Source organism: Nicotiana sylvestris, chromosome 2, assembly GCF_000393655.2.
Source record: "Nicotiana sylvestris chromosome 2, ASM39365v2, whole genome shotgun sequence".
In the NCBI taxonomy this organism is placed as follows: domain Eukaryota; kingdom Viridiplantae; phylum Streptophyta; class Magnoliopsida; order Solanales; family Solanaceae; genus Nicotiana; species Nicotiana sylvestris.
The window spans coordinates 201435404-201461842 of NC_091058.1; the positions used below are offsets into that span (position 1 = coordinate 201435404).

Consider the following 26439-nt stretch of genomic DNA (forward strand, 5'->3'; position numbering starts at 1 on the left):
TCACTGGTTGCGCCAATGATTTAAAGCATGATTTCATAATTACCGTAGGTATACATAATTTCAAAACAGCAACTCATTCGCAAAGGTTTATTATTTTTAATGAAGATTATCAGTTCAAGTAATCCAGGCTCATGATACCACATGTAAGCATAAACTTTAATTCATACCAGGATCTTGAATATGATAATCTTACATGTAATTGCCATAGAAAACATACCTGAAGCGGAATCCATTATCTTGAAGCGGAAACGTTAATTCAAAACTGGTTTCTCGCCTCTTGCCCTAACTTTATGTTACCGCCGCCTTTAGAGATGGAAGAGAGAATAAAAATACGGTAACCCTAATGGGTGGGGAGAGGACCAATTTATAGAGGTTCTCACTTAATCCGGTACGTCCATCAAGTAACCGATCGGACGGATGAGATTTGCTCATTAATTAAATATTAATTATGGGTCTAATCTTATTGGGCCACATACACGTAAGAAAATAGTTTACATCTTTGTCATGGAGATCAATGTTTTGTTGTCAGAGTCTATCTCAGTTGTACCTTCTTGCTTATGTCGAAGTTCTGCTAAGATCCTTCTTAGCCAGATGGCTTGGCAAGCTGCTGAAGTGGCTGCAATGTACTCAACTTCAGAGGTGGACAATTGTAGCTTGCTTCTTTGAGCTCCAAGTTATTACTCCTAATCCAAGAGAAAAAACATGTGTTGAAATGCTCCTTATATCATCCAGTGATCCAGCATCGTCACTATCAGTGAACCTACATAATATGAAATTGGAAACTTTTGAGTACCAAATCCCATAGTTTATAGTTCTAGCAATATAGCCCAAAACGTTTTTTGCTGCTCCAAAATGAACCTTTGAAGATTGTTGCATAAACCTAGAAATAACGCCAATAGAGAATGAAATAACGGGGCGAGTGTGGGTTAGATAAATTAAACTTCCAACCAAGCTTCTGAAAGTTTTAGCCTCAGCCTTCAGCGCTCTATCATTAACCTGTAATTTTTCACTAGCATTTATAGGTGTAGCTACAGGCTTGCAATTAAGCATGCCGAATTTATTGAGAATATTCCTGTCATATCTTTTTTGTGAAATAAATATTCCATCTTCAGCTTGATTGATTTCAAGGCCAAGAAAATAATGTAATAAACCCATATCCGACATCTCAAACTCAGTCATCATTTGAGACTTACATTCATTCACAAGAGAGGCAAAAGAGCTAGTGTAAATGATATCATCAACATAAAGACAACAATGATCAAATCATTACCTTCCTTCTTCACATACAAGGTAGGTTAATTTTCACTTCTTATATATTCTTTTTCTGAAAACACCCATTGATCTTGCTATGCCACGCTCGAGGGGTTTGCTTCAAGCAATATAATGCCTTATTTAGCTTGTACACCTTTGTCTCATTGCCACCTTTTATGAAATCTTCTACTTGTACTACATAAACTTCTTCTTGTGAGTCTTCATTGAGAAATACCGACTTAACATCAAATTAATAAACTAGCCATTGCAACTGTGCATCCAATGCTAGAACAAGTTTTACAGTTTCAAACTAAACTATTGTAGAAAATGTTTCTTCAAAATCAACACCATATTATTGTGCATAAACTTTTGCCACAAGACGATCTTTATGCTTCTGTTGGCTCTCATCTGCAGCGAACTTTGTCTTGAACACCCACTTCAAACCAATTGTATTTTTACCTTTTGGTAATTCTACCATCTCCCATATGCCATTCTGTTCGATAGATTTCATCTCTTCTAACATTTCTTTCTGCCATTCTTCGTTTTTAGCTTCTTATTCGAAGAATATAGGATCTACAAAATTGAGAGCAAATTGACCGGGGTCATAAATATCATTAGCATATTTAGGATTCAGCCTTTTAAGTATTGTTGATCGTCTTTGTGGATTTACATCATCTGAAAACTCTTCAAGAGTTGGAGATGAAGAGCTTCTGCTAGGTGATATCGCGGTTGATTAATTTAGAGAAGCTGTAGAAGCAGTAGGTGTTAGCTGTTGACTTCCATCCTAAGTAATTCCAATGGGCATAGAAACTTGCTGTCGTATCTTCTCATCGCTTTCTCTCCAATCCCAGTTTGCATTTTCATCAAATACTACATCCATTCTAATCATGGTCATGGACTAAGTGGGTTATACAATCTGTAAGCTTTATATTGTATACAATAACCAATAAAAATGTAATTTTTCAGATTTTTCATCCAGCTTATGATGAAATTGAGAATTTACCAAAGCATAAGCAACACATCCAAAAGTTCTTAAGTAGATTACATATGGTTTTCTACCATACCAAGCTTCATACGGAATTTGATTCATGACAACCCTTGTGGGAGAAAGATTCAATAAATAGACTGATGTTGCCACAGCTTCAACCCAAAATTGATTTGGAAGTCCCTTCACTTGTAATATGCTTCTTGCCATCTCTACATCAGTGTGATTCTTTCGCTCAGTGATACCATTTTGCTCCGGAGTATAAGGTGTTGTCAACTCCTTGTGAATTCCATTTTCTTCACAAAAAAGATTAAATTCAGTGGACAAGAATTCGCCGCCTCTATCAGTTCGAAGAGCTTTGATGAGCAGATCAATTTGCTTCTCAACTTTGGATTTGAAGTGCTTGAATTTGTGAAATGTCTTTGATTTATTTTCCAAAAAATAAACCTAACTCATGCGACTACAATCGTCAGTAAAGAGTAAAAAAGTATGCATGGGTCCACATAAATCAACATGTATTAATTCAAAATACTTTGAAGCCTTCCAAGCCTTTCCAACAGGATGAGATTTCCAGTTTGTTTTCCATAAATACACCCTTAACATAATTCAATAGAGTCACTTTTAGGTAGTCCAAGAACCATACCTTTATCACTTAGTAATTTTAGGCCTTTTTTTTTTTATTGAGATGCCCGTACTTTAATTGCCACAACTTTGAGTCATCCGTTGCACTTGCAGCGAGAGCAAACTTCTCCAAATTGGAAACATCCAACGGAAAACATTTTGTTTGGAGTCATGCTAATATGAACCTTTTTTTCCTGACTTTTTGTTGATACTGACACAAGCATCGTCATCAAAGAAAAGAAAATATCCACCAGCCATTAGCTGTCCACGAAATTGAACGTTATCCAGCATTTGTACTTTGGCCTGGCTAGTGTCGACACCCACTGTGCCTTTTCCTTTAACCTGCATCTCCTTTGTGTTGCCAAGCTTCACCTTTATTTTTTGCGTCTCATCAAGCTCCTTGAACAAAGATTTGGCACCTGTCATATGGTTTGAACAACGACTGTCCACAAACCAAAAATTACTTGGCCTATGGTTGTTGTGAATATGAGCCATAAAAAGGTTGCTCTCTTCTTCCTCATTCCCTGCTACCCCTGCTGTAAAGTTCATCTTCTGATCTTTGAACCAACAATTTGCTTTAATATGCCCATATCTACGACAACGGTTACATTGAATAACACTCTTATTGCTTCTTTCTTCATTAAACTGTCGCTGCCCTTCAAAGCGACCTCTGCCTCTTCCATTACCACGATCGCGGCCACGAAATCCTCCTCTTCCACGGCCTCTACCATGGTATGTGGTGGCCTCCTTCACTTGAAAAGCTTTTTCCTCATTCTTTCAAGTGATCGATTAATCCTTGCCTCATGTGCTTGCAAAGATCCCATTGGTTCATCAAAAGAAAAAGTTGACAGATCCTTAGACTCTTCTATGGTATCAACTACATGATCAAATTTTGGAGTTCAGCTTCCTAATACTTTCTCCAAAATGGTTTGATATGTAACCTTCTCACCGTAAGATCACATTTAACTGACAATTGCCATTGCTCTTGACAAAAAATCAGCCACGAATTCTCCACTTTTCATCATCAAGGTTTCAAAGTTATGTCGAAGTGATTGCAGTCTCACCACAATGACCTTTGAATCACCTTGAAACTCTTTCTGCAGAATAGACCAAGCTTACTTTGATGCGGTCATTGTTGCGATCTTTGAGAAGATGCTATCATCAATAGCCTATTGAATCATCACCAATGTCTTAGCGCCTTTCTTCTTATTATCTTGCAGTTTGTTTTCTTCGTCAAGATCTACATACCCTTGTTCTACCAAGTCCAAAAGATCTTGAGATTTGAGTAGAGTTTCATACGGATACTCAGGAACTCGTAGCCTTTTCCCTTGAAGACAAGAATGAGTGGTTGAGCCGCAACCAACGCACCGCTGTTACTTGTCGTTGTTCTTTGTCTCAAATATATCACTCAAGTTTGTATTTTTCTCTACTCACTCTCTGTAACCTGGCTTTGTGACCATAGATGTTGAGTAAAGTAAGCAACGGAATAGAAAAGCTGAGGAGAAAAGCGATGGAGTACATATTTGTGCTGGATTTTCCTAACTTCATTAATTAATAATCTGAAGCAAACATTGCGTTTATATAGACTTACAAATAAACAGTCTACTAAGCCACTAAACTGGTTACTACTATCACTAATAAAGCAATAATTATCCACTACCAGTAAAACATAAAACTATACCATAACTACTGCTAATAAATCTAAGAATATAGGACACTACTACCAAACTCAAATTTGACCAAGTCCTACTTTGAATCATTCGTCAATAGTTAATTATTTTTATTATACAACAAATATATTATGGCTGGTGTGATAAAACTAATGATAAGTTATAAATAACCAAAGTAAAACCGACTTATAACCAATATATAATATGTGAAAAATAAAGTTGATTTTTTTGGAAGAATAAAAATATAGATAGTTAGAAGATGATAGAATTGTCTAGATCAAGAAAACCTTTCTTTCCTAAATAGGTTATACTATTTAAAATCTATCTTCTCCTTTTAAACTTCCTCTTGGACTAGCACAAGGTCTCCGTTCTTTTGAGATTTTAAATTTAAAAATATCATTAAAGAATAAAAAGTTAACTTTTAGGTAATTTTTATCTATATCAGTCAAATAGTATGTAAACATCGAATGTTTCATAGGTGTGTAACAACCTATAAAATCCAAAAATTATTTTAACTAACGATACTGTTATATAAATGAATGCAGCTGATCCTCCAAGCGACAAAGTCTAACCCAAATACAAATTTCTCTTTCACTGAAAATTATTAAAACAATATTCTACTTTCTAATGCAAAGTTAAATATATTTTAAAATCATGTATATTGGAAAATAATTACGATAAGCAAAATAAGAGTAGCCTCTTGAAATAGAAAAGTGTCACCGACTTAAACAGGGATTGCAATCAATGCATAAAAAGAGTTTAATCATCCTAGCAAGCAATCCTTTTGATTGCATTCTTTTTCTCGTCAGTGTCGAGCAAAATTCGAAGTAGATAAACAATTTGAATTTTAATTCTAGTTGAACCCTAAGTAATAATAACAAGCAATTCAAAGGAAGGAAAAAAAAAAAACATTAAGCAAGAAAGATAAATTAAAACATAGTTTTTTCATAATTAAAGTCATCGTTACCTCCAAAAAAAAAAGTCATAATTACCTTATTTTTCTTTCAAATTATGCCCTTTTAGTTCAGCTGCTGCCAACTACCAATTCTAGAAGCCCACCATTGTTGAAGCCATCAACCCATTCTAGAAGCCACCATTGTTGAAGCCTCCATTGTTGAATGAAGAATTCAACCACCAACCACCTTCTTTAAGGCTATAAATAGAGCCTTATGTTTTACACAGAAAATCAATCCAGAGAGATTGAAATACAATCCAAGAAGAGAGTTTGGTGAGTTTTTTTTGTAGAGAGAAATTCTTGGTGTAAATTCTCTGTAATTCTATTCTTGTGAAATAGAGTTGTTTTTCCTCCCAAATAATCTTCATATTGATCTGAGAATCACAACAAGTAGTATCAGAGCCCTCGATTCTGTGTTCATCGAGAAATATCGGAACACTGAAAATTTCAACCCGGATTTACGTTTTTCGAAAACGTGATCTTCGGTGTGTTTTGATCATTTCATTAGATTCCTTGCGTCGATACAAATTCAACGCAATTTTCCGGAGGCCAAACAAAGCTAAAACGAAGAAGTTATGACAATTTTTTTTCTTCTGCCCAAGGAAGAAGATGATGAATAGTAACTGCCCAGGCAACGCCACGTCATCATCCAGTCAGCATCTAGTCAGCGCCACGTCAGCATCTAGTCAGCGCCACGTCAGCATCCAGTCAACATCTAGTCAACGCCCAATCATCATAAAATTTTTAGAAATTTATGAAATAACCCCTGAAGTTACTGAAATTATAAATCTGCCCCACAAGTTCAGTATATTTTCGATTTAACCACAAAAGTTTGGTGTAAATTTTGAAAATTTTCTGGAGGCCCTATTTTGACCCAAGAAGAGTCAATCCTACCATTTTTCACCATTCCGGACGTGTTGGTGAGTTCCGTTTGGTGAGATTCTGCTCCAAAATTTTGACCAAGCCATTTTAAAGACATAATGGAAGAGTCATCATCATCTGGAGCTATGATAAAGCTTACTGCCACAAATTACACATTGTGGAGACTTCGGATGGAAGATCTCCTCAGTTGTAAAGATTTGTTTGATCCCATAGAAGCAAAGGGTAGGAACCCCGATTCCACCAAAGAAGCAGAGTGGAAGAAATTAAACAGAAAAACTATCGGTCAAATTCGACAATGGATTGACGATAGCGTTTTTCATCATGTTGCACAAGAGACAGATGCGTATGCCCTATGGGTGAAGTTAGAAGGGATGTATCAAGCCAAGACCGCTAGGAACAAAGCCTTGTTGATGAGGCGTTTGGTAAATTTGAAGTTAAAGCATGGAACTTCAGTTGCCGAGCATACCAGTGAGTTTCAGAGCTTGATAAATCAATTATCGTCTGTTGACATGCCGCTCGGGGATGAGATGCAAGCCCTACTACTTCTTAGTTCTCTTCCTGATAGCTGGGAGACGCTGGTAGTCTCTCTCAGTAATTCAGCTCCTAGTGGAAATCTGACCATGTCTATGGTTAAAGATGCCTTATTTAATGAAGAAGCCAGAAGAAAGGACATCGATCATGGTGAGTCGCATGCCCTTATTACAGAAAGAGGGAGACAACAAGAAAGAAGTCAAGATAAGAGGAGAGGCAGAAGCAAGAGTAGGGGAAAATCCACGGATGGTAGGAAGTCATCATATGCGTGCTACCACTGTGGAATAAAGGGCCATTTAAAGAAGAACTACAGAAAATTGCATAAGGAGAAGGAGCAGTTGAAGTAGAAGGATGGAGATGCATTAGTCACTACCCACGGAGAGGTAGCCATTTGTTCCATCCAAGAAGAGACATGCCTTCACGTCTCAAGTCAAGAAGAAAACGAATGGGTGGTAGATACTGCAGCATCATACCACGCCACATCCCGAAAAGATTTCTTCACAACATACAAAGCAGGAGACTTTGGAGTAGTGACGATGGGGAACACTTCTTCCTGTGAGATAGTTGGAATTGGTGATATCAAAATACAAACAAATATCGGGAGTACAATGATATGAAGGATGTCCGTCATGTGCCAAATCTTCGTCTAAACCTAATATCAGGTATAGCTCTTGACAAACAGGGCTATGAAAGTTATTTCGAAAAAGGCACATGGAAATTGCTGAAAGGGGTTATGATTCTCGCTCAAGGACATATTTGTGGCAACTTATATAAAACTCATGTGAAGGTATGTTCAGACAGCCTCAATGTTATAGAAAAAGAGGCATCTCAAAACCTGTGGCACCAGAGACTCGGTCACATGAGTGAAAATGGGATATCAATTCTAACGAAAAAGCAGCTTATCAGGATGGACAAGAATGCTGCTTTAGACCCTTGTAATCATTGCTTATTCGAAAAGCAACATAGAGTCTCTTTTACATTTTCTTCAACCAGAAAATTAGAGTTACTTAGTCTGGTACACTCTGATATTTGTGGTCCCATGGAGGAGAAGTCACTTGGCGGCAGTAGGTATTTTCTGACTTTCATTGATGATGCTTCTCGAAAGGTGTGGGTGTACTTCTTAAAGACAAAGGACCAGACTTTTGATTATTTCAAGATATTTCATGCCATGGTAGAGCGTGAAACGAGAAAGAAATTAAAATGCCTTCGCTCAGATAATGGAGGCGAGTATGCTTCCAAGGAGTTCGATTCCTATTGCAAGAAACAAGGGATTCGACATGAAAAGACGGTCCCACGCACCCCACAACACAATGGAGTAGCCGAGAGAATGAACCGGACAATTATGGAAAGAGTCAGAAGTATGATCAGTATGGCAAAGCTGCCTAAGCCATTCTGGGGAGAAGCTGTTCGCGCCGCTTGCTACCTAATCAACCGGTCACCATCAGCCCCGTTGAATTTTGAGATTCTAGAGAAAATATGGTCGGGTAAGAATCCCTCATATTCTCACTTAAGGGTATTCGGTTGTTTAGCACATGCACATGTATCCAAGGAGCTCAGGAAGAAGCTTGATGGTAGAACTATACCATGTATCTTCATAGGCTATGGAGATGAAGAATTTGGGTATAGATTATGGGATCCAATACAGAAGACGGTGATCAGAAGTAGGGATGTTGTATTCCACGAAAACCAGACAATTGAAGACATTGAAAAGCCCACAATGTCTTATGAAAGAGGTTCCAGTGCCCAAAAAGTTGGTCCAGATCCACTACCATTGCAGTTTGACACAAATAGCATGGGGGAGCATGAAGCAGTACCAGAAGCAGAACAGGAGGATGTTTGGCAGGGGGAGGCACAAACCCCTCAGGAAACTACAGAACCATCACAGGGGAACGATGATGGTACACCTCCTGAAGCTAATAATCAACAACCTCGTCGATCTGAACGAGGTCAGATTCCATCAACTCGATACCCAGAAATCGAGTATATTCTACTTTCTGAAGATGGAGAACCAGAGAGTTTCCATGAAGCTATATCTCATAAGGATAAAGAAAAATGGATGCAATCAATGACCGAAGAGATGAACTCTTTACAGAAAAACAACACTTATGAGATTGTAAAACTTCCACAAGGAAAGAAGGTACTGAAGAGTAAATGGGTATTCAAGCTCAAGAAAGATGGCAGCGGAAAGGTGGTGAAGCACAAAGCCCGGTTAGTAGTCAAAGGATTCCTACAGAAAAAGGGAATTGACTTTGATGAAATATTTTCACCAGTTGTAAAATTGACTTCAATCCGCATCATCCTTGGATTGGTAGCCAGTTTGAATTTGGAGCTTGAACAAATGGATGTCAAGACAGCATTTCTTCATGGTGATCTAAATGAAGAAATCTATATGGAGCAGCCGGAAGGTTTTGAGGTTTCAGGAAAAGAAAACCTCGTCTATAAGCTTACGAAAAGTTTATATGGCCTAAAGCAAGCACCGAGGCAGTGGTACAAAAAGTTTGACTCATTTATGGTAAGTCAAGGATATAAAAGGACTGTTGCAGATCAGTGTGTTTACATTCAGAGATTTTCGAATGGCAATTTTGTTGTACTTCTACTTTATGTAGACGACATGTTGATCGTCGGACAAGATGCAACAAAAATTAGACAGTTGAACAAAGAACTCTCTAAGTCCTTTGAAATGAAAGACTTAGGTCCAGCTCAGCATATTTTGGGATTGCAGATAACTCGAGATAGGAGAAACAAGAAGTTATGGCTATCTCAAGAAAATTATATTGAACGGGTGATCAAACGGTTCAATATGAGTAATGCCAAACCGGTAGGTGCCCCTTTGGCAAATCACTTCAAGTTGAGCAAGAGTTTGTGCCCCTCATCCAAGAAAGAGATTGAGGAGATGTCTACAATTCCATATTCTTCAGCAGTTGGAAGTCTGATGTATGCCATGGTTTGCACGAGGCCAGATATCGCACATGCGGTAGGTGTGGTAAGTCGTTTTCTTTCTAACCCTGGAAAGAAACATTGGGAGGCAGTTAAGTGGATTCTCAGGTATCTTAAAGGTACTTCAAAATCAAGTCTGTGCTTTGGGGGAGCTGATCCAGTCTTGGAAGGCTATACAGATTTAGATATGGTCGGAGATCATGATGGAAGAAAATCAACCTTAGGATATGCTTATATTTTTGCAGGGGGAGCTGTGTCATGGCAGTCAAGATTGCAGAAGTGTGTTGCACTATCCACAACTGAAGCAGAGTATATTGCTGTAGCGGAAGCTGGAAAAGAAATGTTGTGGCTAAAGCGGTTTCTCCAAGAACTAGGGATAAATCAAACAGAGTATAAGATACATTGTGATAGTCAAAGTGCAATTGATTTAAGCAAAAACTCAATGTATCATTCTCGGACAAATCACATCGACATTCGCTATCACTGGATACGCGAGGTGATGGATCAACAACTGTTGAAACTAGTGAAGATCCATACGAAGGAGAATCCAGCAGACATGTTAACAAAAGTGGTCACTCAAGAAAAGTTAGAGCTGTGCAGAGACATATTTGGAATAACTTTCAAATAGTAGCTGTGTTGGAATGCATCTGAAGGGGGAGAATTGATAAGTTCAGCTGCTGCCAACTACCAATTCTAGAAGCCCACCATTGTTGAAGCCATCAACCCATTCTAGAAGCCTCCATTGTTGAAGCCTCAATTCAACCACCAACCACCTTCTTTAAGGCTATAAATAGAGCCTTATGTTTTACACAGAAAATCAATCCAGAGAGATTGAAATACAATCAAGGAAGAGATTGTGAAAAAAAAAAGAGAGTTTGATGAGGTTTTTTTGTAGAGAGAAATTCTTGGTGTAAATTCTCTGTAATTCTATTCTTGTGAAATAGAATTGTTTTACCTCCTAAATAATCTTCATATTGATCTGAGAATCACAACAATATATAATACCCTACTTTGTCTTCATTCTTAAGTCTCACCCAAACTTTTTGCTCTTGTTTCAAAATTACAGGTACTTAAAAAACCATCTTTTTTAGTTCTCCTTTTGTGTTGCAGGACATTCTTATTTGCATAATGTGATTCACTTCATGCATATTTTTACTGCAAATTTACTTCATGCATGTTTTATTTTATTTTATAATTTTGACACTCCTTTTGTTTCAATTTATGTGGCACCTTTAAATATTAGTCAAATTAACTCTCGAAAAGAATATCACAAAAATTAGAAGGGATAGAGTATATTTATGTATAGTTCGAGTTGAAGATAGTGCTATATGGTTGAGATCACTGTTCTTTCTTTAAGTTGGTTTCTGTGATTAATTATGCGCAGAGGTGTGTAGATATTGACTTAGTCGAAAATTTAGAATATTAGTATTCAATGGCTGCATCACTAGCAATGGCACGAGCAGATTATGATTACGTCGTAAAGCTCCTATTGATCGGCGATAGCGGTAAGTGATTTTACATTCTCCTACGTATCCTTTTGACCTATCACATATATTAATTTTTATTTTTAACATTATGATCTTTTTACAATTTAAGATATATATACTGACGTTATATTATAATGTAATTTAATCTGCCATAGCAGGTTACTTACTATTTTTTAAAAATAATTAATCAATATGCTTTCAATTAATGTTACCTTCAACTGACTTGATTGAGTAAACAAATTTTGCAACGTCTTTTATCAATAGGATTAGTTTCGAAAAATTTTGACTATCGTTTTTTATGATCTTTGGCTGTTGTAAGGATTGGAAATTTGGGTTCTCTATAGATTTAGCGTCTATATATATGAACATTGAAGAGGATTTTTTTTTTAATTGAGTTTGGTTAGATATAATATGGTTTTAGTTTGTCTAATTATACATGAATTATTATACGGAAAAATTAATACACTGAATTAACAATATGGTATAACTAATGCCGGTATAATTGATTCCATGAATTAACAATAGTGGTATAACTTCCATGCTTTTAGTTTGTCTAGATTTAATTAGTTCATTCTTCTGCATTCTTATTTGTCCCTTGGCAAAACTGAGGTTTTGCAACAATCTTCTAAGAGGCCGTTTGGTTCACAAATTAATTATACATGGATTATTATGATACAGGAATTTTAATATACTGAATTAACAATAGTGGTATGGCTAATATTACTAGAATTTATTTCATGTTATATCCGGTATGAAATAATGCTTAGATTAAGGTATAATTTTATTTTTCGGTTAAAGAGACTATTATCTACAATATTCTTGATGCTCTTCTCACTTATATGAGGCGGAATCGGGATTTTAATTTTATGGATTCTGAATTTTAGAATTTATAGAAAACTTGTATCTTTGACGCAGGTGTCGGTAAGAGTTGCCTTATTTCGCGTTTTTCTGATGGTTGCTTTACCACAAATTATATCAGCACCATTGGGTAATTAAGTTCTCTCCTTTTGAGAGTTTTATTATATGGTTTGTTATAGTTCTAGAAACTGCTTCTCACTTTTGAATAACTCTATTTTTGAATTGTTAGGATTGATTTTAAAACACGGACCATTCAGCTCGATGGCAAGGGGATCAAACTTAAAGTCTGGGATACAGCTGGTCAGGAACGATTCAAATCAATCACTACTGGTAATTAATGTTTTATGTCTCTTCAGCAGAAATCTTTCCACGAAATCTTATTGTTTGTCATGTCATTGTCCCTGTTTTGTTCATCTTGTCATGATCCATGGCACGTATTATTTGCTTTGGTCCAACAGACCTCACGGAATTTTTCCTTCGTATTACGTTATCATTGAGCCTAAAATCGCACACTTGTGTTATGCCTTATAAAACTTTTCTCTTTCCTTTTCCATTACAACGCGGGATTCGCCTAAAGTGTCATGTGGACCCCTTCTTCACAAATTTGCTAGTCCAGAAACCTATCCGTCCTACTCTTTGACCCCGTCTCTTGTCGGTCCGCTCTCCGTGATGGGCGTCACACATCCCTACATTTCAACATGACCCCTCAGCCCCTAGCACCTAAGAATTAATAGTGTTGGTTATAATATATCTCATATATCAAGTTATTGAAGGGAACCTTGGCGTAACTGATAAAGTTGTCTCCATGTGACCAGGAGGTCACGGATTCGAGCCGTAGAATACCTTTTTTTATGTATCAAGTTATGTATAGACATTGTTAGATGTAGAATTTGGAGATATCTATGCATTCTTCTCTTCTTTATTGATACTTTTTCTTACAAAAACATTCATCTTAGATCCCTGCATTGTGGTTTTATTTGTATACTTATTGACTCCTCCTCCTTTTCTGCTTACAAATTTTTCCAGCTTGCTATCGTGGATCAATGGGTATATTGTTGGTTTATGATGTTACTAATGAATCTTCTTTTAACAGTAAGTTCTTTGCCCTAAAATATAGTTCTAATATATGAGCTCAACTTTCTTCTGGACGAATCCAGATAACTCTGCCATCACATGCTTGTGCCGGAGAAATGCCTTAGTTTTCCTACGTATTCCTTTCTCCCGTTGTGGATGAATTGTAATTGCCTTTAATTCTCTTATTTGCAGACATTAGGAACTGGATTCGTAGCATTGAGCAGCATGGTTCAGACAATGTCAATAAAATACTTGTAGGAAACAAGGCTGACATGGATGAAAGCAAAAGGGTACGTAGATTCTTGCTTGGTCGAACAAATAACGAAATAACTAGAAAGGTTGTTAGAATTTTCCTCTTCTTTTATCTGTATTCCGACCAAACGCTGACATAGTAAATGTTGGGTAGAATTCTTTTTTTTTTTTGAACTCTATCAATCACTTTACCAACCCCCTCCCCCCCCCAAAAAAAAAGAAAAAGAAAAATAGAAAATGCAAGACATAAGAACCTTTTTTTTTTTAAAATTCTTATAACTATGGTGTTCGAGCAAGCTTGCGTTTAGGGGTTTTATGTGTTAGTGAGTAGTATGCATGAGCCTCTCGAGTCTAATATTCTGTTGCATTGGACTTTTTGTAGGTAGTCCCGACCTCTACCGGCCAAGCACTTGCTGATGAGTACGGGATTAAATTTTTTGAAACTGTGAGTATGAGCCACTATTTTGCTACAACACGAAAATTTCCAGCATAATATACTGGATAATGTTGTACCTGTATATGAATTTCCAGTATATATTAAGCTGGAAATCCAGCACACGGAAAGTTCCCGCATAATATACTGAGATTGGAGCACATGTGTATGAACTTCCAACATATTATGCTGGAACTCCAGTATATTATGCTGGAAGTTCACATGTAAAAAATTTGAACTCCAGTATATTATACTGGAATATTTTCCGGCTTTTAAACAGTGTTCCTCTAATGTTCTAAAAGATTGTTTCCCTGCAGAGTGCAAAAACAACTCTTAATGTGGAACAAGTTTTCTTCTCAATAGCAAATGATATAAAGCAAAGGCTTTCAGATACAGACTTCAGAGTAGAGGTATTCACTTGATCTTAGTTTGGTTAAGATTATTAAACGAAAAAGAAAAAAAATGTATATTTTCTTTTTCGCAAATATTGGAGGCTAATAGTTGTGATGTTACAGGCTGCGGCGATCAATATTAATCAATCAGATGCAGGAGCTAGAGGTGGTCAACTTGGCCAATTATCATCTTGCTGTGGTTCATAAATGGATTGATCATTACAGGAGGAGCAGGTGCACTATGCGGAGGCGGAGTCAAAATTTAAATTTTATGAGTTTTCAGATCTAGGATAACCAATGATGTGTTACTAAATGAGTTTTAAATTTAAGTTTGCACATATTTAATTGATTTGAACTAAAACTACTGGGTTTGACTAAACTCGTACGTAACCGTTTAGTTCCTCCCTTGTGCACTAAATTGATCTGAACCACCAAGAAAGGCAAGCAAAAACTAATTTTGAAGGAAATATTTTGGGAGTTTGTTATATTTTGGTTGCTTGCATTCATTTGAAACTTGTCTTAGAGTGTGAAAAATAGGTTGATCACCATCTGAGAAGTCAAAATTGTTACTATTACACCTTTTATGTTTCTTTCTACTTCATTAGCCCAAGGTAGCCTAACCCTTTCTCAAGTTTACATGTAAGAAATACTACTTCTACAATGAATATATGGAGCTTTTTGCAGGATTTATTCATTGGGAATATTTGGATTTAAGGATGATGTGTACATAGGAAAAAAAATGAATTGATTCATCTGGTTTTTAAAAACTAGGCATAAGTATTATTTCATGAAAGAAAATATTCTAGGGAGGACTGTGATTTGTGAGACAGAAAATTACTTCTTCAATTTCAATTTACGTGACATGGTTTGGCTTAGCACAGTGTTTAAGAAAGTATTGATGACTTTTGAAATTTATGGTCTTAATCATATTATAATATTTGTGTAGCTATCAAACTTTTGAAATATATGGTCTTAAACTTCTATACCTATACTATATTAAAAGCACGAAGACGCTTAGCGAAATATCGTTCGCCTTTTTTTTTACCCCTTTTAAATAGATTTATATTAGACAAAATAGTCTTTTAACTATTTTTATAATATTTTTTAAATCTGAATAAAACCTACTTAGATTAGAAAAATGCATCTATAAAAAACCTAATAATGAAAGTTCGTTAGCGGCTAAAGTTTACCCACAACTCTACTTCATATCAAGTTATCAATTGTCTTGCTTTATTGACATTATCATATTTGACGCTTCTATGATTCTGAAATTTTACTTCGTATGTCTATTTTCTTAATAATTTGATGGTGCTTTATGCAAAGTTCTTGCTTCATGGATCGAGAAATTAATATTGAACTATGTCAGGTGTTAAGAGAAAGAAACTATTTTTAAGGGTGTACCAAGCTATATTTATTCGGCGGACTCTAATTAGCAGAGTAAAAGCTATAAGTATTTTTAGTAGAATAGGCTATAAGTGTAAATATTTAAATTCCCTCGGTTGAAAACCAAATTTCTGCTCCATAGGATTTTATGCATATTAAACCTTGAGTTTTGAAAAAAAATATTCTTCTTCCCACTTGTGGATTGCTTCTGTTTACTTTTAATTCTGAGTTAAAACTATAGTAGGTGTTGCTTTAGTGTTGGGATATGCATTGTTCGACGTAGATCTTGAATTTTTTTATTCTATTGTATTTGTTTAATTTCCACTATAATCTAAGAAGAAATCATTTAGAAACTTTATGAGATTGCATATATTGCATGTATGAGCAATATCGTTACACGACTTCGTGCTTTTCCCATTTCGTTTGACTTGATAAATTACGTCTTCTATTTTTATTTTATTTTTTTGAATCTGGCCTCAAATTCAAAGAATAATATGTTTAAGTATGTATATGAACCATGAATATTCTTTTGATTTTATGGTAAACTTTCATCACCAATCAACGGCTCTTCTCTGATTATTTTATTGTTATGAAGGTGTAGTTGAAGCAACATAATTTTACCAACAATGATTCTTCTTCTGATATTTGTGAAGGTGCGATTGAAACAAATAGTAATTTTTTTTTTTTTTTTTTGAAGTGTAGCACCAGAGAGAAAAGGTATATGCAGACATGTCTTTATTACTATTTCGGTAATTAAAAATACTTTTATTTATTTTCTTCAAGATATTTCTCCATGTTGTCATATTTGTGGTATTCCTTGTGTTAAAATATTGATCTTTTTGTGCAGGCTTACGGCATTTAAATTTGACTTTTCAAATTAGGTCCTAACAAAAGTTAAAGGTCATGGAAAATTGTAATAACTCTTGCGACTAATGTGAGTACTGTTGCGGAAGCCAAATGTATAGAGTGTGAATAAGTCACAACTACTATACCAAAAATTATGACAACCACCAAATAATAAATAAGACAATAAAGCAATAATAAAGGGAACACCAGAATTTACGAGGTTCGGCTAATTTTGCCTACTCCTCGGACACAACCAAATATTTTATTCCACTCCAAAAATACAAGTGAAATAATACTAAAGAGAGAAGATACAAATGCCTTAAACAGATGAGAAGGCAAATGAGAGGTGTGTTTCAATCCTAAACATTAGGCCTTCTTTTATAGGGGAAAAATCCCCCCAAACTTAACTCCCAACCAATGTGGGACTTTGGCATTTTGCCAAACTTCAACAAATCTCCACCTTGGCAAAATTCCACATTTTCAATTCTCTCTCAATAACAAATTTTGGTTGTGTCTTCATCTTCAATCTTCAGTGTTCAACAATGTTGATCAAATCCAAACAATGTTGAAACTTGACCGCAGTCACCACCTTTGTCAGCATATCAGCAGGATTCTCTGTAGTATGAATTTTCTTCACCGTGACTCCACCTTCTTCTATGATTTCTCGTACGAAATGATACCGAACATCAATGTGCTTCGTCCTTGCATGATAAACTTGGTTCTTCGCTAATTGAATAGCACTTTGACTATCACAAAAAATTGTGATACCTTTTTGTTCAACACCAAGCTCCTTTAGCAATCCTTGAAGCCAAATTGCCTCTTTCACAGCATCTGTAATAGCCATGTACTCTGCCTCTGTTGTAGACAAAGCAACTGTTGACTGCAAAGTAGACTTCCAACTAACTGGTGCCTTTGCAAAAGTAAACACATAACCAGTAGTTGATCTTCGTTTGTCCATATCACCCGCAAAATCTGAGTCACAATATCCAACTACAAACTGATTGTCTTCCTGCTCAAAAACTAACCCGACATCTACAGTATTATGAATATACCGTAGAATCCACTTCACAGCTTGCCAATGCTCCTGCCCTGGATTGTGCATATATCTGCTAATAACTCCAACAGCTTGTGAAATGTCAGGCCTTGTGCAAACCATTGCATACATCAAGCTACCAACAGCATTTGCGTATGGTACCTTTGACATATACTCTCGTTCAGCTTCATCCATTGGCGACATAGTAGTACTTAGCTTAAAATGGGAAGCAAGTGGAGTACTAACTGGCTTAGTCTTGTCATCTATGCCAAAACGTTGAAGTACTCTCTTCAAATATTCCTTTTGAGATAAACAGAGTTTCTTTGAACGTCTATCTCTAATTATCTCCATGCCAAGAATTTTCTTTGCCTCACCCAAATCCTTCATCTCGAACTCCTTCTTCAGTTGAATCTTCAACTTATCAATTTCTTCCGAATTCTTGGAAGCTATCAACATATCATCAACATATAGGAGAAGATATACAAAGGAACCATCTTTAAGCTTGTGCAAATACACACAATGATCGTATTTGCTTCTCTTGTACCCTTGCCGCAACATAAACTCGTCAAATCGCTTGTACCATTGTCTAGAAGATTGTTTCAATCCGTACAACGATTTTTCAAGTTTGCACACCATATTTTCTTTTCCAGCAACTTTGAATCCTTCTGGCTGAGTCATGTAGATTTCCTCCTCCAAGTTTCCATGTAAAAACGCAGTTTTTACATCCATCTGAACTAGTTCCAAATCCAATTGTGCTACCAAAGCCAACATAATTCTAATGGAGGAATGTTTTACAACTGGAGAAAACACTTCATTGTAATCAATTCCCTCCTTTTGAGCATATCCTTTGGCCACCAATCTTGCTTTGTAGCGAACATCTACTTGGTTAGGAAATCCTTCCTTCTTTGCAAATACCCATTTGCACCCAATTGCTTTCTTTCCCTTCGGGAGATTGGCCAATCTCCATGTATGATTCTGATGAAGGGACTGTATTTCATCATTCATGGCAATCCTCCACTTATCTTCTTCTGAACTTTGGACAGCGTCTTTATAAGTAGTAGGAACATCATCAGCTACAATTGAGGTTGCACAAGCAACCGTCTCTATGAGACGAACAGGTTTCGTTATTGTTCTTTTTGGCCTGCTGGTTGCTATTGATTCAAGTTGTTGTTGAGATTCCTGAGTTGGAATCTCCTCTACTGGCTCTCCTTCCAGAGGGTAATCTTCATTTGTTTCCTCCTCTGCTTCTTGTGTAGGAAAAATAAATTTTCCCTCAAACTCCACCTGCTTAGAAGCACCTTCATTTTGTTTGGTATCTTCTGTTACCTTATTTACCATAGCAAATTCATCAAAGGTAACATCTCTGCTGAATATTACTTTCTTTGTCATAGGGCACCATAAGCGATATCCTTTGACTCCAGAAGTAATTCCCATAAAAATAGCCTTCTTTGCCCTTGGATCCAATTTTGACTCCGTCACATGATAATATGCAGTTGAGCCAAACACGTGCAAAGAGTTATAATCTACAGCAGGTTTTCCGTACCATTTTTCAAATGGTGTTTTGCCATCAATAGCAGCAGATGGTAGACGATTAATGAGGTGACATGCATATGTAATTGCCTCAGCCCAAAATTCTTTGCCCAAGCCAGCATTGGACAACATACACCGTACCTTCTCCAGCAAGGTCCGGTTCATACGTTCTGCCACTCCATTCTGTTGTGGTGTATGTCTAACAGTGAAGTGTCGGACGATGCCATCATTTTCACAGACCTTATTGAAATGATCATTTTTGTATTCACCTCCATTGTCTGTGCGAATACACTTGATCCTCCTGCCTGTTTGATTCTCCACCATCGTCTTCCATTTGAGAAAAATTCCCAGCACTTCATCCTTGTTTTTCATTGTATACACCCACACTCTTCGAGAAAAATCATCAACAAAGGTTACAAAATAGTGCTTCCCACCCAATGAAGGTGTTTTGGAAGGACCCCAAACATCAGAGTGTACATAATCCAAAATGCCTTTAGTATTATGGATCGCTGTACCAAATTTAACCCTTGTCTGTTTCCCTTTGACACAATGCTCACAAAACTCCAAGTTGCAAGCCTTTACTCCTTTTAACAATCCTTGATCTGATAGAGTTTTCAAGGATTTTCCTCCAGCATGTCCCAAGCGCATGTGCCATAGCTTGGTTGCTTCTGCCTCTTTGTCGTCACTGGATGTTACTGTCGCTGTCCCAATAACTGTACTGCCACGATAGCGGTACATATTATTATTCTTCCGATTAGCCTTCATTACCACTAGTGCACCGGAGCATACTCTCATCACTCCATTTTCTGCAATGATTTTGAACCCTGTATTATTTCACTTGTATTTTTGGAGTGGAATAAAATATTTGGTTGTGTCCGAGGAGTAGGCAAAATTAGCCGAACCTCGTAAATTCTGGTGTTCCCTTTATTATTGCTTTATTGTCTTATTTATTATTTGGTGGTTGTCATAATTTTTGGTATAGTAGTTGTGACTTATTCACACTCTATACATTTGGCTTCCGCAACAATTGGTATCAGAGCCAAGGTACTGTCTAAGTATGCTCTGTGGTTGCAGCATAGTCTGATCTTCCACATCAGAAAAGATTTATCTTGGTAACTGAGTCAAGGTTCTGTCTGAGTATGCTCTGTGGTTGCAGCTTAGTCTGATCTTCCACACCAGAAAGGAAATAATCTTGATTTGTGTCGTCAGCTATTAAATAATATTTGTGTCAAAGATGGGAGACAATAAACAAGAAGAATCTACATCAAGTGTCAACAATACGTCATCATTGGCATCTTCGCTTATGACAAGAATTGTGTCAAATGCGAAATTTGCGGTCGAAATATTTGACGGGTCCGGACATTTTGGGATGTGGCAAGGCGAGGTTCTAGATGTCCTTTTTCAACAAGGGCTAGATCTGGCCATTGAAGAAAAGAAACCAGATGTTATTGGAGAAGAAGATTGGAGAATTATCAACCGTGTTGCTTGCGGTACCATTCGATCCTACCTTGCTAGAGAGCAGAAATATCCATACACAAAGGAAACTTCTGCAAGTAAATTATGGAAAGCACTGGAGGATAAATTTTTGAAGAAAAACAGTCAAAATAAATTGTACATGAAGAAGAGACTGTTTCACTTCACCTATGTTCCTGGTACCACGATGAATGAACATATCACCAGTTTCAATAAGTTGGTCACAGATTTGCAAAATATGGATACAACTTATGATGATGGTGACTTGGCCTTAATGTTGTTGGCGTCACTTCCTGATGAGTACGAGCACCTTGAAACTACTCTACTCCATGGAAATGACGAAATTTCTCTCAGAGAAGTTTGTTCAGCTTTGTACAGCTATGAACAAAGAAAGCGAGAAAAACAGAAGGGCGGAGAAGGAGAAGCACTGTTTGTGAGGGGTCGTCCTCAAAATCAAACGAGGACAAAGAAGGGAAGATCCAAGTCAAGATCCAGACCCAGTAAAGATGAATGTGCCTTTTGTCGAGAAAAAGGGCACTGGAAGAAAGACTGTCCGAAGTTGAAGAATAAGGCCAAACATAACAATGGAAAGGCTATTATGGATTCAAATGTAGCTGATTGTGATGATTCAGACTTCTCATTAGTTACAACAGAGTCATCAACATCATCAGACATATGGTTGATGGACTCGGCTTGTAGCTATCATATGTGTCCCAACAGGGACTGGTTCATGGAATTTCAAGAAGGAGAATATGGAGTCATCCACACAGCGGATAACAGCCCTCTTACCTCATATGGCATTGGTTCAATACGATTAAGGAACCATGATGGAATGATCAGAACATTGATAGATGTTCGATATGTACCGGATTTGAAGAAGAATCTCATCTCTGTGGGAGCCCTAGAATCAAAAGGGTTCAAAATCATTGCAGAAAATGGAGTGATGAGAGTATGCTCCGGTGCACTAGTGGTAATGAAGGCTAATCGGAAGAATAATAATATGTACCGCTATCGTGGCAGTACAGTTATTGGGACAGCGACAGTAACATCCAGTGACGACAAAGAGGCAGAAGCAACCAAGCTATGGCACATGCGCTTGGGACATGCTGGAGGAAAATCCTTGAAAACTCTATCAGATCAAGGATTGTTAAAAGGAGTAAAGGCTTGCAACTTGGAGTTTTGTGAGCATTGTGTCAAAGGGAAACAGACAAGGGTTAAATTTGGTACAGCGATCCATAATACTAAAGGCATTTTGGATTATGTACACTCTGATGTTTGGGGTCCTTCCAAAACACCTTCATTGGGTGGGAAGCACTATTTTGTAACCTTTGTTGATGATTTTTCTCGAAGAGTGTGGGTGTATACAATGAAAAACAAGGATGAAGTGCTGGGAATTTTTCTCAAATGGAAGACGATGGTGGAGAATCAAACAGGCAGGAGGATCAAGTGTATTCGCACAGACAATGGAGGTGAATACAAAAATGATCATTTCAATAAGGTCTGTGAAAATGATGGCATCGTCCGACACTTCACTGTTAGACATACACCACAACAGAATGGAGTGGCAGAACGTATGAACCGGACCTTGCTGGAGAAGGTACGGTGTATGTTGTCCAATGCTGGCTTGGGCAAAGAATTTTGGGCTGAGGCAATTACATATGCATGTCACCTCATTAATCGTCTACCATCTGCTGCTATTGATGGCAAAACACCATTTGAAAAATGGTACGGAAAACCTGCTGTAGATTATAACTCTTTGCACGTGTTTGGCTCAACTGCATATTATCATGTGACGGAGTCAAAATTGGATCCAAGGGCAAAGAAGGCTATTTTTATGGGAATTACTTCTGGAGTCAAAGGATATCGCTTATGGTGCCCTATGACAAAGAAAGTAATATTCAGCAGAGATGTTACCTTTGATGAATTTGCTATGGTAAATAAGGTAACAGAAGATACCAAACAAAATGAAGGTGCTTCTAAGCAGGTGGAGTTTGAGGGAAAATTTATTTTTCCTACACAAGAAGCAGAGGAGGAAACAAATGAAGATTACCCTCTGGAAGGAGAGCCAGTAGAGGAGATTCCAACTCAGGAATCTCAACAACAACTTGAATCAATAGCAACCAGCAGGCCAAAAAGAACAATAACGAAACCTGTTCGTCTCATAGAGACGGTTGCTTGTGCAACCTCAATTGTAGCTGATGATGTTCCTACTACTTATAAAGACGCTGTCCAAAGTTCAGAAGAAGATAAGTGGAGGATTGCCATGAATGATGAAATACAGTCCCTTCATCAGAATCATACATGGAGATTGGCCAATCTCCCGAAGGGAAAGAAAGCAATTGGGTGCAAATGGGTATTTGCAAAGAAGGAAGGATTTCCTAACCAAGTAGATGTTCGCTACAAAGCAAGATTGGTGGCCAAAGGATATGCTCAAAAGGAGGGAATTGATTACAATGAAGTGTTTTCTCCAGTTGTAAAACATTCCTCCATTAGAATTATGTTGGCTTTGGTAGCACAATTGGATTTGGAACTAGTTCAGATGGATGTAAAAACTGCGTTTTTACATGGAAACTTGGAGGAGGAAATCTACATGACTCAGCCAGAAGGATTCAAAGTTGCTGGAAAAGAAAATATGGTGTGCAAACTTGAAAAATCGTTGTACGGATTGAAACAATCTTCTAGACAATGGTACAAGCGATTTGACGAGTTTATGTTGCGGCAAGGGTACAAGAGAAGCAAATACGATCATTGTGTGTATTTGCACAAGCTTAAAGATGGTTCCTTTGTATATCTTCTCCTATATGTTGATGATATGTTGATAGCTTCCAAGAATTCGGAAGAAATTGATAAGTTGAAGATTCAACTGAAGAAGGAGTTCGAGATGAAGGATTTGGGTGAGGCAAAGAAAATTCTTGGCATGGAGATAATTAGAGATAGACGTTCAAAGAAACTCTGTTTATCTCAAAAGGAATATTTGAAGAGAGTACTTCAACGTTTTGGCATAGATGACAAGACTAAGCCAGTTAGTACTCCACTTGCTTCCCATTTTAAGCTAAGTACTACTATGTCGCCAATGGATGAAGCTGAACGAGAGTATATGTCAAAGGTACCATACGCAAATGCTGTTGGTAGCTTGATGTATGCAATGGTTTGCACAAGGCCTGACATTTCACAAGCTGTTGGAGTTATTAGCAGATATATGCACAATCCAGGGCAGGAGCATTGGCAAGCTGTGAAGTGGATTCTACGGTATATTCATAATACTGTAGATGTCGGGTTAGTTTTTGAGCAGGAAGACAATCAGTTTGTAGTTGGATATTGTGACTCAGATTTTGCGGGTGATATGGACAAACGAAGATCAACTACTGGTTATGTGTTTACTTTTGCAAAGGCACCAGTTAGTTGGAAGTCTACTTTGCAGTCAACAGTTGCTTTGTCTACAACAGAGGCAGAGTACATGGCTATTACAGATGCTGTGAAAGAGGCAATTTGGCTTCAAGGATTGCTAAAGGAGCTTGGTGTTGAACAAAAAGGTATCACAATTTTTTGTGATAGTCAAAGTGCTATTCAATTAGCGAAGAACCAAGTTTATCATGCAAGGACGAAGCACATTGATGTTCGGTATCATTTCGTACGAGAAATCATAGAAGAAGGTGGAGTCACGGTGAAGAAAATTCATACTACAGAGAATCCTGCTGATATGCTGACAAAGGTGGTGACTGCGGTCAAGTTTCAACATTGTTTGGATTTGATCAACATTGTTGAACACTGAAGATTGAAGATGAAGACACAACCAAAATTTGTTATTGAGAGAGAATTGAAAATGTGGAATTTTGCCAAGGTGGAGATTTGTTGAAGTTTGGCAAAATGCCAAAGTCCCACATTGGTTGGGAGTTAAGTTTGGGGGGATTTTTCCCCTATAAAAGAAGGCCTAATGTTTAGGATTGAAACACACCTCTCATTTGCCTTCTCATCTGTTTAAGGCATTTGTATCTTCTCTCTTTAGTATTATTTCACTTGTATTTTTGGAGTGGAATAAAATATTTGGTTGTGTCCGAGGAGTAGGCAAAATTAGCCGAACCTCGTAAATTCTGGTGTTCCCTTTATTATTGCTTTATTGTCTTATTTATTATTTGGTGGTTGTCATAATTTTTGGTATATCAGATCAAGGATTGTTAAAAGGAGTAAAGGCTTGCAACTTGGAGTTTTGTGAGCATTGTGTCAAAGGGAAACAGACAAGGGTTAAATTTGGTACAGCGATCCATAATACTAAAGGCATTTTGGATTATGTACACTCTGATGTTTGGGGTCCTTCCAAAACACCTTCATTGGGTGGGAAGCACTATTTTGTAACCTTTGTTGATGATTTTTCTCGAAGAGTGTGGGTGTATACAATGAAAAACAAGGATGAAGTGCTGGGAATTTTTCTCAAATGGAAGACGATGGTGGAGAATCAAACAGGCAGGAGGATCAAGTGTATCTGCAATGATTTTGAACCCTTTTGAAAACTCTATCAGATCAAGGATTGTTAAAAGGAGTAAAGGCTTGCAACTTGGAGTTTTGTGAGCATTGTGTCAAAGGGAAACAGACAAGGGTTAAATTTGGTACAGCGATCCATAATACTAAAGGCATTTTGGATTATGTACACTCTGATGTTTGGGGTCCTTCCAAAACACCTTCATTGGGTGGGAAACACTATTTTGTAACCTTTGTTGATGATTTTTCTCGAAGAGTGTGGGTGTATACAATGAAAAACAAGGATGAAGTGCTGGGAATTTCTTCATTACCACTAGTGCACCGGAGCATACTCTCATCACTCCATTTTCTGCAATGATTTTGAACCCTTTTGATTCTAGGGCTCCCACAGAGATGAGATTCTTCTTCAAATCCGGTACATATCGAACATCTATCAATGTTCTGATCATTCCATCATGGTTCCTTAATCGTATTGAACCAATGCCATATGAGGTAAGAGGGCTGTTATCCGCTGTGTGGATGACTCCATATTCTCCTTCTTGAAATTCCATGAACCAGTCCCTGTTGGGACACATATGATAGCTACAAGCCGAGTCCATCAACCATATGTCTGATGATGTTGATGACTCTGTTGTAACTAATGAGAAGTCTGAATCATCACAATCAGCTACATTTGAATCCATAATAGCCTTTCCATTGTTATGTTTGGCCTTATTCTTCAACTTCGGACAGTCTTTCTTCCAGTGCCCTTTTTCTCGACAAAAGGCACATTCATCTTTACTGGGTCTGGATCTTGACTTGGATCTTCCCTTCTTTGTCCTCGTTTGATTTTGAGGACGACCCCTCACAAACAGTGCTTCTCCTTCTCCGCCCTTCTGTTTTTCTCGCTTTCTTTGTTCATAGCTGTACAAAGCTGAACAAACTTCTCTGAGAGAAATTTCGTCATTTCCATGGAGTAGAGTAGTTTCAAGGTGCTCGTACTCATCAGGAAGTGACGCCAACAACATTAAGGCCAAGTCACCATCATCATAAGTTGTATCCATATTTTGCAAATCTGTGACCAACTTATTGAAACTGGTGATATGTTCATTCATCGTGGTACCAGGAACATAGGTGAAGTGAAACAGTCTCTTCTTCATGTACAATTTATTTTGACTGTTTTTCTTCAAAAATTTATCCTCCAGTGCTTTCCATAATTTACTTGCAGAAGTTTCCTTTGTGTATGGATATTTCTGCTCTCTAGCAAGGTAGGATCGAATGGTACCGCAAGCAACACGGTTGATAATTCTCCAATCTTCTTCTCCAATAACATCTGGTTTCTTTTCTTCAATGGCCAGATCTAGCCCTTGTTGAAAAAGGACATCTAGAAC

The 26439-nt window shown here is 37.3% G+C and overlaps 3 protein-coding genes across 3 annotated transcripts; 1 reads left to right on the forward strand and 2 right to left on the reverse strand.

Annotated features, from left to right (window-relative positions):
• Positions 1 to 583: 583 nt before the first annotated feature.
• LOC138886164 (uncharacterized mitochondrial protein AtMg00810-like) lies at positions 584 to 1179 on the reverse strand. Its single transcript, XM_070167201.1, has 2 exons — positions 794 to 1179; positions 584 to 683 (listed from the first exon to the last, which is right to left on the reverse strand). The coding sequence occupies exons 1-2, from the start codon at positions 1177 to 1179 to the stop codon at positions 584 to 586; spliced, it is 486 nt and encodes a 161-aa protein (XP_070023302.1).
• Positions 1180 to 1309: 130 nt separating this feature from the next.
• Positions 1310 to 4317, reverse strand: LOC138886165 (uncharacterized). The gene is made up of 6 exons (XM_070167202.1): positions 4302 to 4317; positions 4042 to 4184; positions 3829 to 3954; positions 3074 to 3631; positions 2255 to 2683; positions 1310 to 1489 (listed from the first exon to the last, which is right to left on the reverse strand). Exons 1-6 carry the CDS (start codon positions 4315 to 4317, stop codon positions 1310 to 1312), a joined length of 1452 nt encoding a protein of 483 aa, XP_070023303.1.
• Positions 4318 to 11264: 6947 nt separating this feature from the next.
• LOC104214541 (ras-related protein RABE1c-like) lies at positions 11265 to 15022 on the forward strand. Its single transcript, XM_009764232.1, has 8 exons — positions 11265 to 11337; positions 12235 to 12307; positions 12407 to 12507; positions 13204 to 13269; positions 13444 to 13541; positions 13886 to 13948; positions 14254 to 14346; positions 14452 to 15022. The coding sequence occupies exons 1-8, from the start codon at positions 11265 to 11267 to the stop codon at positions 14533 to 14535; spliced, it is 651 nt and encodes a 216-aa protein (XP_009762534.1). The 3' UTR covers positions 14536 to 15022.
• Positions 15023 to 26439: the final 11417 nt, after the last annotated feature.

What these genes read in the sequence shown, in the direction of transcription:
- LOC138886164 (XM_070167201.1), bottom strand. Translation starts at nt 1,179, where the DNA reads ATGACTGAGTTTGAGATGTCGGATATGGGTTTATTACATTATTTTCTT. An exon ending in ACTATAAACTATGGGATTTG is followed by an intron (nt 684 to 793) that starts GTACTCAAAAGT and finishes CTCTTGGATTAG; the next exon opens with GAGTAATAACTTGGAGCTCA.
- LOC138886165 (XM_070167202.1), bottom strand. An exon ending in TGTCAAGAGCAATGGCAATT is followed by an intron (nt 3,632 to 3,828) that starts GTCAGTTAAATG and finishes ATCACTTGAAAG; the next exon opens with AATGAGGAAAAAGCTTTTCA. An exon ending in GATGTGTTGCTTATGCTTTG is followed by an intron (nt 1,490 to 2,254) that starts GTAAATTCTCAA and finishes TTTGATGTTAAG; the next exon opens with TCGGTATTTCTCAATGAAGA.
- LOC104214541 (XM_009764232.1), top strand. Translation starts at nt 11,265, where the DNA reads ATGGCTGCATCACTAGCAATGGCACGAGCAGATTATGATTACGTCGTA. An exon ending in ACATGGATGAAAGCAAAAGG is followed by an intron (nt 13,542 to 13,885) that starts GTACGTAGATTC and finishes GACTTTTTGTAG; the next exon opens with GTAGTCCCGACCTCTACCGG. An exon ending in GGATTAAATTTTTTGAAACT is followed by an intron (nt 13,949 to 14,253) that starts GTGAGTATGAGC and finishes GTTTCCCTGCAG; the next exon opens with AGTGCAAAAACAACTCTTAA.